The 19,163-nt window shown below is 43.6% G+C and overlaps 1 protein-coding gene across 1 annotated transcript in view; it reads right to left on the reverse strand.

The window, feature by feature from the left end:
• The window catches only part of cntnap2a (contactin associated protein 2a), a gene marked incomplete at both ends in the record, with an annotated part of 675,314 nt that overhangs the window by 595,335 nt on the left and 60,816 nt on the right, over positions 1-19,163 (reverse strand). Inside the window, 1 exon segment of the mRNA XM_084325811.1 lies at positions 15,392-15,535. Within this exon segment, the coding sequence (XP_084181937.1) occupies positions 15,392-15,535 (144 nt within the window).

Consider the following 19,163-nt stretch of genomic DNA (forward strand, 5'->3'; position numbering starts at 1 on the left):
TCTAGCTTGTGTATCACAGCTGGTGGTGTGGTGGTTTTGAAAGGTGGCTTAGCGACCAGATAGTTTACAAGAAATGCAATGGAGACGCAAACCCAACCATACCAGACCAAAGCTGGCCATGGCTAGTTGCAGACAGGCTGAACATGAAGCTAATGAAGACAAGGCAACAGTGTCACGCCCATGAGCCACCACTAGAGGCAGAGTGGCTACCCACAAGCGAATGAGAGAGATTGAGTGAGTGTGTGAGTGAGCAAGTGAATGAGTTAGCGAGTGTGTGATTGAGTGAGTGAGTGAGCGAGTGGCATTTCTGGTCTATGAAGAGCTCTCAGAACAGCTCACAGTCTGTGTAACACATGTTTAGGCACATTATAAGGCTGTTTCCACCTGGAATTAAGATCCAATCACAAGTAGACAGCTCTAAGTACTGATGGGAACGCACCCAAGACGCATTGAGGATGCAAGAATGTCATGACAATCTGAAATTGTTATAAATGATTAAATTTTTTTTTATTTAAATTTATTTTTATTTTATTGATGATGATTATGTGAATAGAAATACTCGACAATGAAAAGCTCAGTGTAATTTTGAGTTTAAATAAAGATTGAATTGAATGAATGAACACATTCTGATCCGATCACTCAGGCCACATTGGGAGGTGGTCTGGGCCGCATGCTGTTAGCGGTGTACTGTGTACGCGACTGCATCCTGGGCCACGTTGAAGGAGCGCCTGGTCAACTGCATCACGTCTTCTGGAGTCATGGCTATTCATCTGTATAATTATATGCCATGAACACAGAGAAGGAGAACATATCTGCTCTCCATTTCTTCCTCCTGTTCTCATCTCCAGCTGCTTCTCAGAGATCATCCGTTCGGCAGTGCCATGCATTTTCATAATCACAATCAACAAAACAATTATTAGCCTAATTAAAGCCCTTTCCTGTGCAAATTGTTGCTCTGCAGGCAGTTGTTTTAATAGCTGTGTAGCCTATGCTGAAAAAACGTCCCGATCTGTTGATTGATTGGTGTGTGTGGCAGAAGAGGTAATAATAGTATATAGAACATAGTTGAGCTTATAGGACTAGATAGTACAATCCCTTAGATCAGGGATTGGCAATAGGCGGCCCGCGGGCCGAAATGGGCCCGCCAGCAATCATTTCTGGCCTGTTAGGGTATTTTGAGAATATGATGTTTATTTTACGCGCAGGAAATATTCACTCGTCGTGACGCCAGAGTGTCTTTGTGAAGCTGTATATATCTATTCATCATATCTATGGCTGTCACTATAGCCAATTGAAATGCTAGAAATGGTCACATGGACTGGGAGAACCAATGGAATTTCACTTTCACTTCCGCGTTTGGGATGCCATCATGCTTTGATGTTCATATTGGGAACCTACTGAGAAAACTTAGACCTAAACTGGGCTTTTTCTTCCGGTTAAAGAAATGTTTCCCGTCTGAAGCCAGGAAGAGAATTGTGCAGAGTTCCTTTCTGCCTGTATTAGACTATGGCGATGTAATCTATATGCATGCTCCTTCCTCCCTGCTTAAAAAGCTGGATTCTGCGTACCATACTGCCATACGTTTTGTAACGGGTGCAGGCTCTCGCACCCACCACTGCACTTTGTATCAGTCATTAGGATGGTCCTCTCTGTACCAAAGAAGACAATCACACATGTTGATTTTTATCCTTAAGTCATTGCTAGGTAAGCTGCCCTTATATATCTCCAGACTTCTGTCCTTTTATACTTGCTTTTTTAATACCAGACGAGCAGCAAATGGGATGCTGTTAAATGTTCCTTTGATGCAGTCAGAGCTTGGTAAAGCTGCATTCTCCCACTATGCTCCCTTTTTATGGAATACGCTGCAAGTGAAACTTTGTCTACAGGCACTTCCTACTGTGAATGCTTTTAAAGGTATGCTACGATTAGCCCTTTATGAAACGTGTAACTGTTTTACCTGATGCTATTGTTGATGTGATTATGCTCCTTGCCACTGCACAAATATATTTGAATTGTATGTTTTTTGTTTAATGCCCTGTTTTATGTTGAAACTTGTTGTGTGCTGTGTTGGTCAGGACTCCCTGGAAGAAGAGATCTTGTATCTCAATGGGACATTCCTGGATAAATAAAGGATTAAAAAAATAAATAAAAAAAATGCGAGGAACGTTTGCAAAAACAAAACAAACGTCTTTGGATAACTTCAACCGGTGACTCTCGCGTGTTGACATGGCAACACGAGGCAATGAAGCAAGCAACTGTGTTCAAGTTGGGTGGACATTGGGTGGGCATTCAACGCGAGTGGACATTTGACATGTTTCAAACATGAGCATGGATTTTGGAGGACCGAAGCAAAAACAATAATAAGCCCAGGGCAGGGCTGCCTGCATTATGGTGAGTGTTGTGTTTTAATAATAATAATACATTCAATGTATAATACACCCGCCGTGGTGCTTCAAATCAAATGCACCCTACTGATCTGTTCATGTGTTATAATAATAATAATAGTAATAATAATAATAATAAAACAATAATAATAATAATAATAATAATAATAATAATAATAATAATAATAATAATAATAATAATAATAATAATAATAATAATAATAATAATAATAATAATAATAATAATAATAATAATAATACATTCGATGTATAATACACCCGCTGTGGTGCTTCAAATCAAATGCACCCTAATGATCTGTTCATGTGTTATACTAATAATAATACATTCGATTTATAATGCAAGCACCTGCATTAAAATCAAATGACTGATCTGTTCATGTGTTATTCACTGTGAGAAGCACTTTATAATAGATAGATAATTTTTGACAGAGTTAAAAAATGTTCACTATCATTGGCCTGCCATACAATGGCTTGGGGAAAATTGGGCAAACCTAATTGCAGACCCCTGCCTTAGATAATCAGCACTTGGTATTGAATGGGGTAAGGGTATGTCATGGTCAGGGCTCGGGCCTTCCTCTGCCCCCATCCTGCCGCACCCATATATGGGCAGCTTCCTGCTGCAGCATTCCCACGCTGCCAGACGAGCATCAATCAGCGCGGCTGTGAGGGATTCCCTCATCAGCAGCCCCTATATCACCTGACGGATCCTGTCGTCCCTCGTCGCAGTGTTAAACTAGCTACCTAGGTACAACGACGAACCTAAAGCCTTGCAACCCTGTCCTCGTTGATATACCTTGTCCTAATCTGTTTCTCTCTGTGCCCAGGATCACCGCTCCAGTACACCTCCAACCTGGACGTCCCGTGCTGCACTAGGTGTGCACCAGCTCTCGTCTATCGTACATCCCTGTACCTGTTGTCCCGTGCTGCACAAGGAGTGCTCCTGCTCTCGCCTATTACAACACGTACCTGTTACCCCGCGCTGCACTAGGAGTGCACCGGCTCTCCTCTATCGTACATCCCTGTACCTGTTGTCCCGTGCTGCACTAGGAGTGCACCAGCTCTCCTCTATCGTACATCCCTGTACCTGTTGTCCCGTGCTGCACAAGGAGTGCTCCTGCTCTCGCCTATTACAACACGTACCTGTACATTCCTGTATTTGCCTGTAAACTGTATGCTTGGGGAAATACTATTAAAACACCCTAAACCGCTCCATTCTCTCTCCTCCTGTGTTTGCTATTGGGCTCCGCAAAACCCCCTCCTCACAGGGTAAAAGCGTCCCATATATAAAACATAGTAATGATAGTGATAATAGTAGTGGAATGGCAGGATTCGATCAGTCAGTATTAGTAGTGACGATAGTATACATCCATAACGTAGTAACACACTGCACCAGAGTCCATGCAGTTTTTAAGTATTACTGTAAGTCAGATAGTCCTAGCAGTTCTCTAGTTCTCCAGCCGCTAGCTCTCCAGCTAATGGCAGCAGTCCAATAGCTGCTACATTGTCAATAGCTACATTTTACTTATTTTCTTTATTTAACATTTATTTAATTTGTATTAAATGTGTGTCACATGGTGTGATTTGGAGCTATAGGCAGTGTGTGTACACATGTATGACTGTGTCTGTGATTGATATGTTGTGGTAATGGAGACTTTCAGCACTAATTACCAAAGTGCTTTCCCACTCTCCTCTGAATTAAATAATTAACAAACTCCATGGGCCATTACCAACCACAGACGCTTCCTGATTAAGTGTGTGTGTGTGTGTGTGTGTGTGTGTGTGTGTGTGTGTGTGTGTGTGTGTGTGTGTGTGTGTGTGTGTGTGTGTGTGTGTGTGTGTGTGTGTGTGTGTGTGTGTGTGTGTGTGTGTGTGTGTGTGTGTGTGTGTGTGTGTGTGTGTGTGTGTGTGTGTGTGTGTGTGTGTGTGTGTGTGTGTGTGTGTGTGTGTGTGTGTGTGTGTGTGTGTGTGTGTGAGAGAGAGTTACACGCATGCATTTGTGTGTGCGTGCGTACGTACACTATGTTTGTGTGTTCTGTGTGTGTCTGTACATCCACATATATTTCTATGTGTGTGCTCTAATTGTGTGTGTGTCCTGAGCAGTGGAGTGGGTCTCTTTTGATTATAACTGAGTGAGTGTGTGAGTCATCAGTAGCAATCACAGGAGCCACTGTGATGTGACTTGATTGCTGCTGCCAGTAGTTCAATCAGTTTAAGACAGGAACAAGGAAACACTCTCAGCTGAGATGGAGAGAGGGAGAAAGAGAGATAGAGAGATAGAGAGACATAGAGAGAGAGAGAGTTAGAGAGAGATATGGAGAAAGAGAGAGATAGACATAGAGAGAGAGATAGAGAGAGAGAGAGAGAGAGAGAGAGAGAGAGAGAGAGAGAGAGAGAGCGAGAGAGAGCTTGATAGAGAGAGAGAGAGAGAGAGAGAGAGAGAGAGAGAGAGAGAGAGAGAGAGAGAGAGAGGGATATACATCAGGGAACATAACGAACACTGTTTACAGTTGATTTTAAGCTCAATTTCATTATACTGAGGTTCCAACCAGCAGCTCTTCAGGGTGCCATGCGCCTGATGAGAAGAGGTGAGAGGGTTTAATAGCTGGTGGTACAGATCTTACATTATACAACGGCATGCAAATTTCTCGATTCTGATTGGCTGAAACAGTCATTTTACACGTCTTTATTGGCAACAATCCACGCTGCTGGCCCAGGACCCGCCCACAACCGACCCACATCACATCACTCCGCCGGATCACAAGAAGGTGGCCAATAATATTTACAAATGGATATGTTAATGGCGACTAAACGACTAAATATGAAGCGATTCTGTCAAGGGGAATGTGTTAGCCCTTTAAACAATGTTGGATGATGTAATTGATGGGTCTTGAGGCAATCTAGAACAAAAGAAAAATCGCGGTTTGATTGATAGATTAATTGATTGATTTAAATTTCTACTTCCTTCTTGCTACTGACTGCAGCGTTCTCTCTCACTGTCCGACGCTGGCGTACCCACAAACACACACACACACACATACACACACACACACACACACACACACACACACACACACACATACACACACACACGCACACACACACTGTGACACACACACACACACACACACACGCACACACACACACACACACTCCTGTCTGCAACAGCGGGGGAGTCAGACTGAGAGAGAAGCAGCGCTGTTTTAAGTGAGCATGGTCTATTGAATTGATTGATTGGTTGATTGCTAATTTTATTACTGTACCCCTGGTTTCCAACTGGTTAAGTTTAGGCTAAAAGAAATAAATAAAAAAATAGGGCGAAGAAAACGTTTTTTTCCTATGCATTCCCTTAACAATTGTGTGTATTGAGCCGTACTGTATTGTACCCATTCTGCATCTGGTAATAAAATTTTCAATCAATCATTCCAATAATACACAGTTGGATGTGTTAGTTGGTTGGATGCACTTCAAGCTGCTTCCACATGAGGCAACTTCTCTCAATCATTCCAATAATACACAGTTGGATGTGTTAGTTTGGTTGGATGCACTTCAAGCTGCTTCCACATGGAGTTGTGGGAACTACTTTTTCTGGCGGATGGTTTTTTCAATAAATCTTCGATTAATGTGTGTTTATTGTATAGAAATAAGGTTGGATGAATCTGGCAGTTGTATAAAAGCTTTACACCACGTGCAGTCGTGATTTGTGACCAATAAACCATGCCTAGGGGGGTCTAACGACCCTCGGCTGCGCCTCGGGCCTAACAACCACCCCTAGGCATGGTTTATTGGTCACAAACCACTCCTGCGTGTGATGTAATGCTTAAATACAATCAAACACTGAAACCCTGGTCCACTCATTTGTCACATCCCGGATCGATTACTGCAACACTCTCCTCACCGGCCTTCCCACCAAACTCCTCAACAGACTCCAAATCATCCAAAACTCTGCTGCCAGGATCATCACCCGCACCAACTCCTCTGACCACATCACCCCCGTCCTCATTCAATTACACTGGCTCCCTGTGCACTACCGGATCGATTTCAAAAACCTCCTACTCACCTTCAAAGCCCTCCACAATCTAGCCCCCATCTACATCACTGACCTCCTCCAGGAATGCACCCCCTCCTGCACCCTCCGCTCATCCTCTACTGGACTCCTATCCACCCCCAGCTCACGCCTCTGCACCATGGGTGCCAGAGCTTTCAGCTGCTTGGCTCCCAGACTCTGGAACTCCCTGCCCCCACATATCCGACAGTCTGACTCCCTATCATCATTTAAATCACAACTGAAAACCCACCTGTTTAATCTTGCATATTCACTATAACCTGTGTTACTGTTCTATACCCCCTGCTGTTTGTTTGTTTTGTTATTTTAACTTCACTGTTTTATACTTCCTGTTGTTTGTTTTGTTTTTAACCTCGACTTTTAACTGCTTTGCTGTGTTTTTATGACCTGTAAGGTGACCTTGGGTGTCGTGAAAGGCGCCACCAAATAAAATGTATTATTATTATTATTATTATTAATGCAAACGGCTCCTGTCGCAGTAAAATGTTTTATTTCAAGCCACAGTGAAAATGCACCTGGAATACCAAAGGAAAACGTGAAAGCAGTCTCGCAGGGTCTTTGTGAGGTCAGCAAGGGACCAGTCCATTATTCATTATTCCATTTATTGAGATGTTTTGATGCAAAGGCAGAGGTTTTCTCTTAGTTTGAGACAATTTCTCGACACCCGATTGAAAGCTACAGGGTTTGCTGTGTTGATGTAAATAGGGAGGTGTAGTGGTTACGTCATTGCCGTTTTTCGTGTTCCACCCTCTGTCCAACCCAATGCATTTCCCCATTGCCCATTTCTAAATTGTCTCATTTAAAACAAATAAAGCATTAACATTGGCATGGTGTACCTTTCTGTGCTTATTCATCCACAATCTATAGCTCAACATGAACATTTTCACAATTAATCATTACAAAAAAATCGCTGAATTTTATTTCAACCAAAAATGCTTAAACAATAATGTTAGTGATAGAAGGGAACTCATTTTGTGCAAAAGTGGAACGTATTTCAAATTCCAAGCGGCAGAATTGTTACAATAGCCGATAATCCATTTTCCCAATGATAAATCCCTATACGGGTGGAACAACCAGTGATGTGAGACTACACCTCCCTATAGGTACGCATCCTGCATCCCTGACGCATTCAAATCCAAAAGGACTCAACTCACTATCAAGGCATCCTGGGGATCACATGCTATTCTTTCCTCATTTCATTCATCACCAGATGTCATGCACCTCCAAGCCTCCAGGCTTTCCGTCTCCTGTAACCCTTGGTTTTCTCTCACTCTATTCCGGCCTAGCTTCTCTCTCACTCTATTCCGGCCTAGCCTCTCTCTCTCTCTCTCTCTCTCTCTCTCTCTCTCTCTCTCTCTCTCTCTCTCTCTCTCTCTCTCTCTCTCTCTCTCTCTCTCTCTCTCTCTCTCTCGCTCTCTATCTCGCTCTCTCTCGCTCTCTCTCGCTCTCTCTTGCTCTCTCTCTCGCTCTACCTATGCCAGATCGTAGTTTCTCATTTACCAGTCAGTGCTTAGTAGTATTGCTCGTTCTTGTCCTTGTTTGTTTGCTTCATCTAACTTGTCTTGTCCTCCTTTGCTCACAGTTCTCTACCTGGCTCCACACCCTGCTCCCGAGTTCTGGATCCCTGTGTATGACCTTCGCCTGTCTGACTACTCTTCTCCGTGTGAATCTCCCGGACTGTCTGAGAACCCGCTCCCGGCTATGACCCTCCCCCACACTGTGTTGTCTTCCTCTGCTCTGGCTGGCAGAGCAGAGCTGGGGAAGGCTCGTCAGCTAATTGGGGCAAACGCGGGCCGCGTGTATCGCTTCCGCAACGGAATTCGGTTTCCGGGTTCCTCTGATTGGCCGCGACCCCCACGTGACCTGACCCCTATCCACCGCTCTGCCGCTGCCCCGCGCGGCAGAGCGAGCGGCCGCGGACTCGCTCGCTTCCTCAATTTATACGCATGAAAGTATTGAATGAATGAATGAATGAATGAATGAATGAATGAATGAATGAATGAATGAATGAATGAATGAAAACTTTATTTAACAGATTGCAGAATGGGTACAATACAGTACGGCTCAATACACACAATTGTTAAGGGGATGCAGACCTGAGAAAGACGTTTGTCTTGTTTACATCAAGGTCCCCCATTTTCAATTCATAAAGAACGATGCGATATTTTTGACATGACAAACCAATTACATAATCCAACATATGTGTAAAGGCACAACATATTCCAGTTAACGGTATCTTTTTTTAATGATTTGTTACGGCGCAATCAATACTTCCATGCATTCGGGACCTCCATGTTTGGGGGTATTCATCAGACAAATCAGATGCGGGGATTCGGCTCCCATCAGGCGGGCAAGAACTGCGGGTTTTCAGCCTCTCCCCTCTTCCTGGAGCTTAAGGGGGAGCTTAGTATTCCTGCCGTGGAGGAGGTGGCTACAACATCAACACACAGTGACTACATGCAGTCACTGTGTGTTGTCGTAGCCAGCGGGTAAATCGCAATTTTTTTATTTGTTTGTCATGACAAACCAATTACATAATCCAACATATGTGTAAAGGCACAACATATTCCAGTTAACGGTATATTTTTTTAATGATTTGTTACGGCGTAGTCGTTCTATATGAATTGAAAATGGGGACCCTGATGTAAACAAGACAAACGTCTTTCTCAGGTCTGCATCCCCTTAACAATTGTGTGTATTGAGCCGTACTGTATTGTACCCATTCTGCAATCTGTTAAATAAAGTTTTCATTCATTCATTCAGTCAATACTTCCATGCGTATAAATTGAGGAAGCAAGCGAGTCCGCGGCCGCTCTCTGCCGCGCACGGCAGCAGCAGAGCGGTGGATAGAGGGGCGGGTCACGTGGGGGTCGTGGCCAATCAGAGGAACCAGGAAACCGAATTCCGTTGCGGAAGCGATACACGCCACCTGGGCCGGTGTGTCCCAGGCACAGGATATCAGAGAGAGGCTGCCTCTGATCTCTGGCGAACTCCCCATTTGTTTTTGGTTCTTTGTTTGTCTGGTTGGTTGCTGTTTGTTGGTTATTTGGTTATTTGGTTATTTGGTAATTTGGCTGTTAATTTTGGTTCATTTGTTTTGGTTGCTTTTCTTTGCTTTTACACCTGCACATTCATGCTGCACATACACTCATCCACACACTGCTGACACACTGATACTCATATATATTGGCTGCTCCTTTAAATTACTTATAATACATTCTTTGTTATTTCTTAAATTGTGCCTGTGTCTCCCTATTCTTGTTGCGAGCTTGAGCCAGTTCGTAACACTACCCTGCTACTCACCTACTCCCTGGACAGTCTGAGAACCTAGGCCGGTCACAATCCACTGCTTGTCTGAGAACCTGGTTAACGTATTCTCCCTGTTCCTAATAAATATCCCCACAGTTTGGGTTTCCTTTGATTCGACATGGTCTCTGCCTGTTTGTATCTGCACCTGGGTTCAACCGTTACATCGGACATATTTCATTTCAACACGGCTACTAACTTGGTCTTGATAAATAAACTGCTCATGATTAATTTGGAGATTATCCACACCTGTCTGTACTTACCTGCATACAGTCCTTTTACATTTCTGTGGATAATATATCTATATCTGTACATCTCCTACTCTTACTAGTTACGCTGCTGGCCAGTATGACTTTGTCTGAGGGAAGCAACAGTTGTGATTGGAAGATCGAGAAAAGATGCCGGGAAATAACAAAACATAAAAAAAAACAGCTAAAGAGAGAGAAGTTCAACGGCTGAAGTTCAACCTGCGTCAGGCGATAATGGTCCAATTCTACATGACTGTTATGCGTCTGTCCTCACCATAAAAGGCTGACTCAGGGTCAGCCAGCACTCGAGGCAATTAGGCCGACCTGAGACACACCATCCAGACAGCAGAGAAAGTCATCGTCCCTGACCTGACAAGCTAAAACCACGACTGAAACAATGAAACGCAGGAACAGTTTTTCCTCCCTCCAGCTTTGGATCTCATCAACATCTGAACTGAAATCCCCTGGCTCTCCACCACACTGTGGCCCTCATCAACATCTGAACTGAAATTCCCTGGCTCTCCACCACTGTGGCCCGCATCAACAGCTGAAGTGAAATCCCTTGGCTCTCCACCACACTGTGGCTCGCATCAACATCTGAACTGAAATTCCCTGGCTCTCCACCACACTGTGGCCCTCATCAACATCTGAACTGAAATTCCCTGGCTCTCCACCACTGTGGCCCGCATCAACAGCTGAAGTGAAATCCCTTGGCTCTCCACCACACTCAAGTTCAAGTTTCAAGTTTCTTTATTAGTTGTCATACAGAAGTACAGAATACTTTTATACAAAATGCTTCTTTCTGTTACGCTCCAGAGACTGTGCTAGACAAAAGGATAAGTATAAAATAAAATAAGTATAGCAAGTATAAAATTGAAGTCACGTACGTAGACACAAGTGTTCAGTATGTACATATGTACAATGTTCAATGCAGAGTAGAAGTAACTGAGTTACCATACAATATACTATACAATATACTAATTACAATATACTATATAGTGCAAAGCAGAAATGGGATGAGGTACAATTTTGGTACAATTTACAGTAAGGTGTACTGAGTTATGGGTTGTAGTGCAAATTATTTGCCAATAATTATAAAGTGTGTTTAGGTGTTCTAAAGTGTGTAGAGTGGGTGCTGCAGTGAGTTGTTTGTTTAAAGTGAGTGTGTTCGTGTGGATGTGTGTGCTGTGAGTGCTTTTGATGGTTGTTGCATAGTGTTATTGTTGGTTGAGCAACCTGATGGCCTGGGGATAGAAGCTTCTTCTGAGTCTTTCTGTGCTTGCCATGAGACTCCGGTATCGCTTGCCAAAGAGGCAGTTGTTTGGGTGGCTGGAGTCTTTGATAATTCTCTTAGCCTTACCCATGCACCGCTTGTTGTAAATATTCTGGAGAGTGGGAAGCCCCCCTCCAATTGTGCGTTCGGCTGAACGGGCCACTCTCTGTAGTCTGCTGCGGTCTTGTGCGGTGCTATTCTCAAACCAGGAGGTGATATTGCCAGTCAGGATGCTCTCTATTGTGCATGAGTAGAAGTTCTTAAGGATCTTCTGACTGACATGGAACTTCCTTAGGCGCCTGAGGAAGTAGAGGCGTTGCCGTGCCTTCTTCACAACACTGTCAATGTGTGTGGTCCATGTCAAGTCCTCGGATATGTGGACTCCTAGGTACTTGAAACTGTTCACTCTCTCAACTGGTGCCCCGTCGATGCTGAGGGGGCTGTAGTCCCTGACCCCCGACCCTCTGAAGTCCACAATCATCTCTTTTGTTTTGCTGACGTTCAGGGAGAGGCAGTTCTCCTGACACCACTGCGACAGATTCTCTACCTCTTCCAGGTAGGCCCTCTCATCGTTGGCAGAGATCAGGCCCACCACTACTGTGTCATCAGCAAATTTGATGATTGTGTTGTTGTTCCGCTGTGCTACACAGTCATGTGTGTACAGGGAGTAGAGGAGGGGACTCAGAACACAGCCCTAGGGGGCCCCTATGTTGAGCGTGATGGATGAGGAGGTGCAGTTGCCTGCTCTTACCACCTGGGGTCTACCCGTCTACCCGTGGCCCTCATCAACAGCTGAACTGAAATCCCTTGGCTCTCCACCACACGTCTGCCCCATAGGCGGCCTTAAGGTTCAGGGGGCCCGTTTCAAAATCAAATATAGGGCCCTTATCTTACATTGACCTCTTAAGCCCGAGCGGTCTGGTTGATATCATGCCATAAATCCATCTCTACAGAATGTATGAATTAATGTTGCATGTTTTTTTTTTCAATGTAGCCAAAAGTAAAGACACTAACTTTGACACTAACTGTCAAAACAGCAGTCAAAGTGTATATTTCCAGCACTATGTTTGTTTACCAATGGTATTTGAACTTGTGCCGAGTATTTGAGTCCCTTTCACAACTCGGCAACACCGACAAGCTCCGCCCACTCTCTGTCCATTATTGTAGCACGTCGAACACCTCGCTTCACCTCAACTCTTTTAATCCCTCCACATCCCAATCGATTTGACACAAACAGCACCTTTCAAGTCAAAAGACAGAACCTGACGTTTCTTCATGGCATAGTTGCTTTCAATGCCGACTCTGTTGGCGCAAAGACTTGACAATGATCACTTTTCCTAATTCCCCACCCAACCACTTCAAACTGTCTTGTAAAACACCATCTTTTAAATTGCCAATTAGTTTCAGTTCAGCTCGCATGGCCTCACCGGTTCTGTAGTTGATTCTTCTTCAGCACTTTCTTGGTTCTCGTCACAATCATTCCTCTTCCCTTCTTCTACTTGTCCTAATTCCTTCCTTCTCACTGCCAGTGGACTTGCAAATGTTTCCGGAGAAGGAGACGATTGTCTATGATGGCTCCAGGGTTCATCAAGAATACTTCTACTTGGTGAAGTAGTAATTTGTCACTATTCAGGGCTAATTTTGTCTATATGCATGGCTAAATGGTCTATATTTGTGGCTAAAGGGTCTATATTTGTGGCTAAATGGTCTATAGTTGTGGCTAAATGGTCTATAGTCGTGGCTAAATTGTCTATATGCAGGGCTAAATGGTCTATATTCAGGGATAAATGGTCTATATTTGTGGCTAAATTGTCTATATCCATGGCTGAATGGGCTATATTCATGGCTAAATTGTCTATATCCATGGCTGAATGGGCTATATTCATTGCTAAATGGTCTATAGTCGTGGCTAAATTGTCTATATTCAGGGATCTCTCTCAGACTCCTGTTCTGATACGACCGCAGCAGGCGCCGGTGTTCTGCAAAATTCTACTCTTCCTGCTGCCAGCAGTCCCCACCACCGCAGCAGCAGCAGGTGTAACGGTGTCGCCTGTAGATGATCCCGCCTCCTGCTGCTCTGTCAAACCAAAATTGGTTAGGCTTACTTGTTGCATTTTTCGTTTAGACATTATCCATTCCTGAATGACCTTATTTACCTGTCAAAACTATCACTGTCAAGTCAACAAGTCACAGGTTACAACGTGCGGGTCAAGTTTGATTTGTGCCGTGCGTGCAGGCTGCAGCGCCGCCGCGCTCCGAATGGTAATTGCAAGAATAGCATGCATGTTGCCATAATACGTGTGTGAATTAGTGCGCAAATCATTAATCATACATCCAAAATAGCATACGTTTATTATTATACACGATGATGATACAGAAAATTTCAGAAAAATGAGAAATGCATGGCAAAAGTAGCATTTATTTTCAGTAATTTAGAGACCCCCCAAAAAATCACAAATCATGTTTTCAGGGGAGCTGATGTCTGATCTAAGGGAGCCATGGCTCACCCAGCTCCCCCGTGGATCGCACCCTGGCCGGCAGGTCTGTGGTCTCTGGTCTGATTGCATGACTGAGTGCAGCTGTGCATATGCTGAGCTGCACTGAGGCAGTGTGTCAGTGGGGCTTGATTGCGAACAGCTGCGCACAGCGGTCATTATTGTCCCACAGCGGTCATTATTGTGTGATAACGGACCTCTGACGCGAGCTATTGACCAATCACAACCAAGCATTTCGGCGAATGTGAAAACGCCATGTAATAATCAGGGATAACTGGTCTATCTATCTAGGTCGTCCTCGGACGGGCCGTCCATCAGTGCTTCCAGTCATCCTGATCCTCCATGCATCTGGCTAGCTCGCCGGAGTTTTCTGTTCCCGCATCTCTCCTGAGTACGTCCACGTAGGTTAGTGTGGGACGTCCTCGTGATCGATGCTATAGTTGTGGCTAAATGGTCTATATTCATGGCTAAATGGTCTATAGTCATGGCTAAATGGTCTATATTCAGGGCTAAATGGTCTATAGTCAGGGATAAATGGTCTATATTCAGGGCTAAATGGGCTATATTCAGGGCTAAATGGTCTATATTTGTGGCTAAATGGTCTATAGTCATGGATATATGGTCTATAATTGTGGATAAATGGTCTATAGTCAGGGCTAAATGGTCTATATTTGTGGCTAAATGGTCTATAGTCATGGATAAATGGCCTATAATCATGGCTAAATGGTCTATATTCAGGGCTAAATGGTCTATATGCAGGGCTAAATGGTCTATATTTGTGGCTAAATGGTCTATATTCATGGATAAATGGTCTATAATCATGGCTAAATGGTCTATTATGCATGGCTAAATGGGCTATATTCAAGGCTAAATGGTCCCTCTAGCCATTCCATGCCTTCTCCTACCCATTGTCCACAGACATGCACCTTTCGCGATACTAATCTTGTCTGATCATTTCCAACAAATTTATTTCGCTTTTCAGATACCTTCCTCCATCCTGCCTTATATCCTCCTGGGAAAGAAAATTTGGCAAATTCAGAAACGCAACCTGCTACCCAGAACGCAACTCTACTTCTTCTTAGTGGTATTCTAATCTTACGCATTAGTGCCACTTGAAGGAGTGATGGGGATCAGTGACCTTGTTGTGGAATAAATCAGAGCCTCTAGGTGGCAGTATCCACACATGAACAGTCAATTTCCCCTGCACACGCTGTAGAAGAAGAGCCTCTATGTGGCAGTATCCACACATGCACAGTCTATTTCCCCTGCACACGCTGTAGAAGAAGATCATGTGACTCAAGTCAAAGATACTATAATAAGGAAAGATAATGCATTCAAAGCAGTGTCAAGGTGTGAGTCACGTGACTGCCGGATTACAGGAAGAGACAACGACTTTTGAAACATCTCTGACTCAAATGGCGCCAAGGCCATGGGGGAACAGGATTTCTCTGAAGCGTGCTCTTTCTATACTATCTCTCTGGTTTTTAATCAAAGTGTGTTGGGTGTGTGTGTGTGTGTGTGTGTGTGTGTGCGTGTGCGTGTGCGTGTGCGTGTGCGTGTGCGTGTGCGTGTGTGTGTGTGTGTGTGTGTGTGTGTCTTACAAAGCTGGAGGTGTCTAGCTTCTTGCGCCGGGCCAGGTCAGTGATGTTGTCTCCGTTGTAGTTGATGCTCTCCATGCAGCCCTTAAAGTTCTTCCTCCCTCCACTCAGAGGCTTCCCACTGTAGGGCATTCCTCCAAAACTCAACTAGAGAGAGATATAGGGGGGGGGGGGGGAGAGAGACAGACAGAGAAGGACAATAGTTACAATTTGAATTGATTAACTGTATTGTACTTAATCGATAAATCCCATAAAGCACATTGAATTGAATTACTGGTCATTATTATCATGGTGTTATTCACTGTCAAAGATGAACAGAAAAATCATAATCCATATGTTCCTTTGTTTCATCACAATTTAAGCAAGCCTAGTAATAGACACAATATTTCTGACACTGAGAATACATTCACTGATGTCCATAGATGTACCTAGATAACAAGAATATGCAAATAGCCCTTGTAGAAGTGGAGCAATTTTCCATTTACCTAGGTATACATTTTATGCAGATTTTCACCCGGGGGTGGAACAGGTTAAGACAGAGAGAGGGAGAAAAGTGGTGAAAGAGAGAGAGAGAGAGAGAGAGAGAGAGAGAGAGAGAGAGAGAGAGAGAGAGAGAGAGAGAGAGAGAGAGAGAGAGAGAGAGAGAGAGAGAAAAAGAGATGGAGAGAATGAGAGAGCGAGAAAGATAGAGAGAGAGAAAAGAGAGAGACAGAGAGAGAGGGAGATAAAGAGAGAGGGAGAGAGATAGAGAGAAAGAGCAAGAGAGAGGGAGAGATAGAGAAAGAGAGAGCTAGAGAGAGACATAAGGAGAGACAGAGAGAGATAAAGAGAGAGAGAGAGAAACAGACCGAGAAGGACAATATCTACTATTATTATTTAAATACTGATTAACTGCATTGTACTAAATCAATAAAGCTGGATAACGGAAGGAGAGAGGATATGAGATGTGGGAGCAGGGGAGAGAAAGGACAAAAAAAGGAGGAAAGGAGAAGAGAGGAGATGAGGAGGAGTGGGAGAAGAGGTGGTCTCGCCACCCTGTGCCATCTCACAGATCCGGGCATGTGTCACAGCTCATTATGATCGTCCTGGGTGTGAAATCCTGATGGACGTCGCTGATGTTATCTCTATGGATGCTTTCGTTGATGCCCTGTTTCCTCTCCTCACCCATTGCAAACTGTCTATACTGTTCCTTGTTCCTTGTTTTTTTATTTCCTTTTATCACTTCACCAATTATTTCCCAATGATAGTATCATTGTTTGCCTATTGCACGCCTGGCCACCCTCGCATTGAATCCTGTGGTTTCCTCCCTTTAATGTCCTACTGAGGTTTCTTTGTGGGAGTTCTTCCTTATCTTCACTGGGGATTGGGGTCAGGGCAGGGTCAGGGCTGTTACACTGTGGTCTCGCAAAGCCTGTTGAGACGCGTACTTGGTGATATCGGCCATAATAACAGAGGAGAACAGGAGAGAGGAGAGAGACCCTGAGAGGAGATGCGATCGGAGGAGGCGGTTTTTTCTTCTCCCGCCATTGAGGAGGTGCAGCAGGTCACTCTGCCTAGAGGAGATACCTGCCTGCCCCGCGGAATTCATGGCGATTGTGTTTCGATGGAGAATGTTTTGTGTCAGCCCTAAGTGCTGTTTGGTGATCTATAGCGTTGGTTCTCAAACCTTTTCACGGCGAGAGAAAATTGATAGGCAAAAAGCCACGGACCCCCATTTGGAAGGATATTTTTTCACAGGGACCCCTATCAGAGAAGATAGTTGTTAGCAGTGGTGGAAAGTAACCTGAATTTCCCCAAGGGGATCAATAAAGGAATATCTTATCTTATCTTATCTTAACTAAGTATTTGTACTCAAGTGCTGTACTTAAGTACAATTCCAAGCTACTTGTACTTTATGTGGGTATTTAAATTTTAGGGAATTGTACTTTTTACTCCACTACATTTATCTGAAGCCATCAGTTACTAGTTACTTTGAAGAAAATTATTTTGCATAGGAAAAAAAAAGCATGTTCTCCCCGTGCTCGCAAGGGTTTCCCCCCTGATAAGAGAAACCCAATGGAAAAACATGGACATCAGATCGCTAATGCTGTCACATTCACTTTAGACACTTTATAACACTACACCATATTTTAACTATTTATTACAAAAATATTTGCACTATATCTACCAAATTTGAGAATATTTGCATTTGTATATATTGTATATTTTAGTGTTTGTTCTTTGTTCTTTTTACCTTTTTACTGTATGAAGCACAATTTCAGGGGGCTCATACACAGTGATGGGAATAACAGCGCTATAAGTAACGGTGTTACTAACGGCGTTCGTTTTTTCAGTAACGAGTAATCTAATGGATTACTCTTCCAATCTCAACAACGCTGTTACCGTTACTGCAAATAAATCCGGCGCGTTACTATGAATGAACCTGTTTCTTTCATCAGACAGATATCTGCGCTGAGAGGCAATATGTTCTTCCTTGTTTAGTGGGCAGTGCGTGAGTCAAGCGGATACATGCTGACGATTGCAAGCGGATACATGCTGACGATTGGCTGAGGCTGAGTAAAATGTCATGGTAAGCCAATCAGAGGTAGAGGTGGGCGGGTCTAACGCATCAGAGTCTGAGCCACAACACAAGCGATTCAGTCAGCGTGAGACCGCGGGTCCGTGTAGTGTACGGTTTGAGCCCAAATAATCCAAAACGAATCCAACGGAACAACATAATAAGCGAGCAGTCAGCGTGACACCGCGGTTCACTCTTGTTGTGTTGCAGCGCAGGGCAGTGGCTCTACTGACAGGCTCAACCATAATATATAGTTCTATATCTATGGGCTCAACATAGTGCTGCACTTCCTGGTTTAATAGCACAGTCTGGTGCACAGAGATATATATCTGTATGTCATGCATGTCTTAAATGTCATGATTAGATAGTTTAGAATGATTCGATTAGATTCTTATATCTGTATGTTGTGTATGTCATGAATTGAAAATGGGGGACCCTAATCGTAAACAAGACGAAAGTCTTTCTCTGATCTGCATCCCCTTAACAATTGTGTGTATTGAGCCGTAGTGCTGTACCCATTCTGCAATCTGTAATTAAAATGTTCAATCAATCAGTATATATTTGTTATTTATTTTGGTATAGTGCTTAACAAGCATAATTTAATGTTGCCCAGTTGTGGCCTGTTGAGGGGCAATACATATCAAAAGTTCCAAAACAATCTATTGTATTTGTATGATCCACTATATAAACATAGTAATTATAATATCTACATACATGGCATTTGATTGGAGGCTACCCACAGCAACATTAAATAGTTTAGATTTGTGTATGTTGAAAACGCAATAGTTACTTTCTGAAGTAACTAGTTACTTTTATAATTTGTAACTGAGTAAGTAATTTAGTTACTTTTTGGAAGAAGTAACTAGTAACTGTAACTAGTTACTTTTTAAAAGTAACTTGCCCAACACTGCTCATACATAACCAAGCATTTCACTGTAATGTACCTTGTGACAAATAAAACAAAACTGACCTCTGGGGGATCACTGGACCACACTTTGAGAACCAAAGGTCTAAAGATGTATACGAGGAACACTAGGAGAACCCGTGGCAGAAGTGCAGTAAATAAAGGTGGGGAAGGCAATTTCAAAGAAATTAGCAAAAGTGAGCTTATGGTCAGCGGAGCTCTGCATCACACTTCCAGCCTGGTTCTCTGCATCACTCTACCAGCCTGACTCTCTGCATCACTCTTCCAGCCTGGCTCTCTGCATCACTCTTCCA

Source organism: Notolepis coatsorum (assembly GCF_963971535.1).
Source record: "Notolepis coatsorum genome assembly, chromosome: 12".
Taxonomy (NCBI): Eukaryota; Metazoa; Chordata; class Actinopteri; order Aulopiformes; family Paralepididae; genus Notolepis; species Notolepis coatsorum.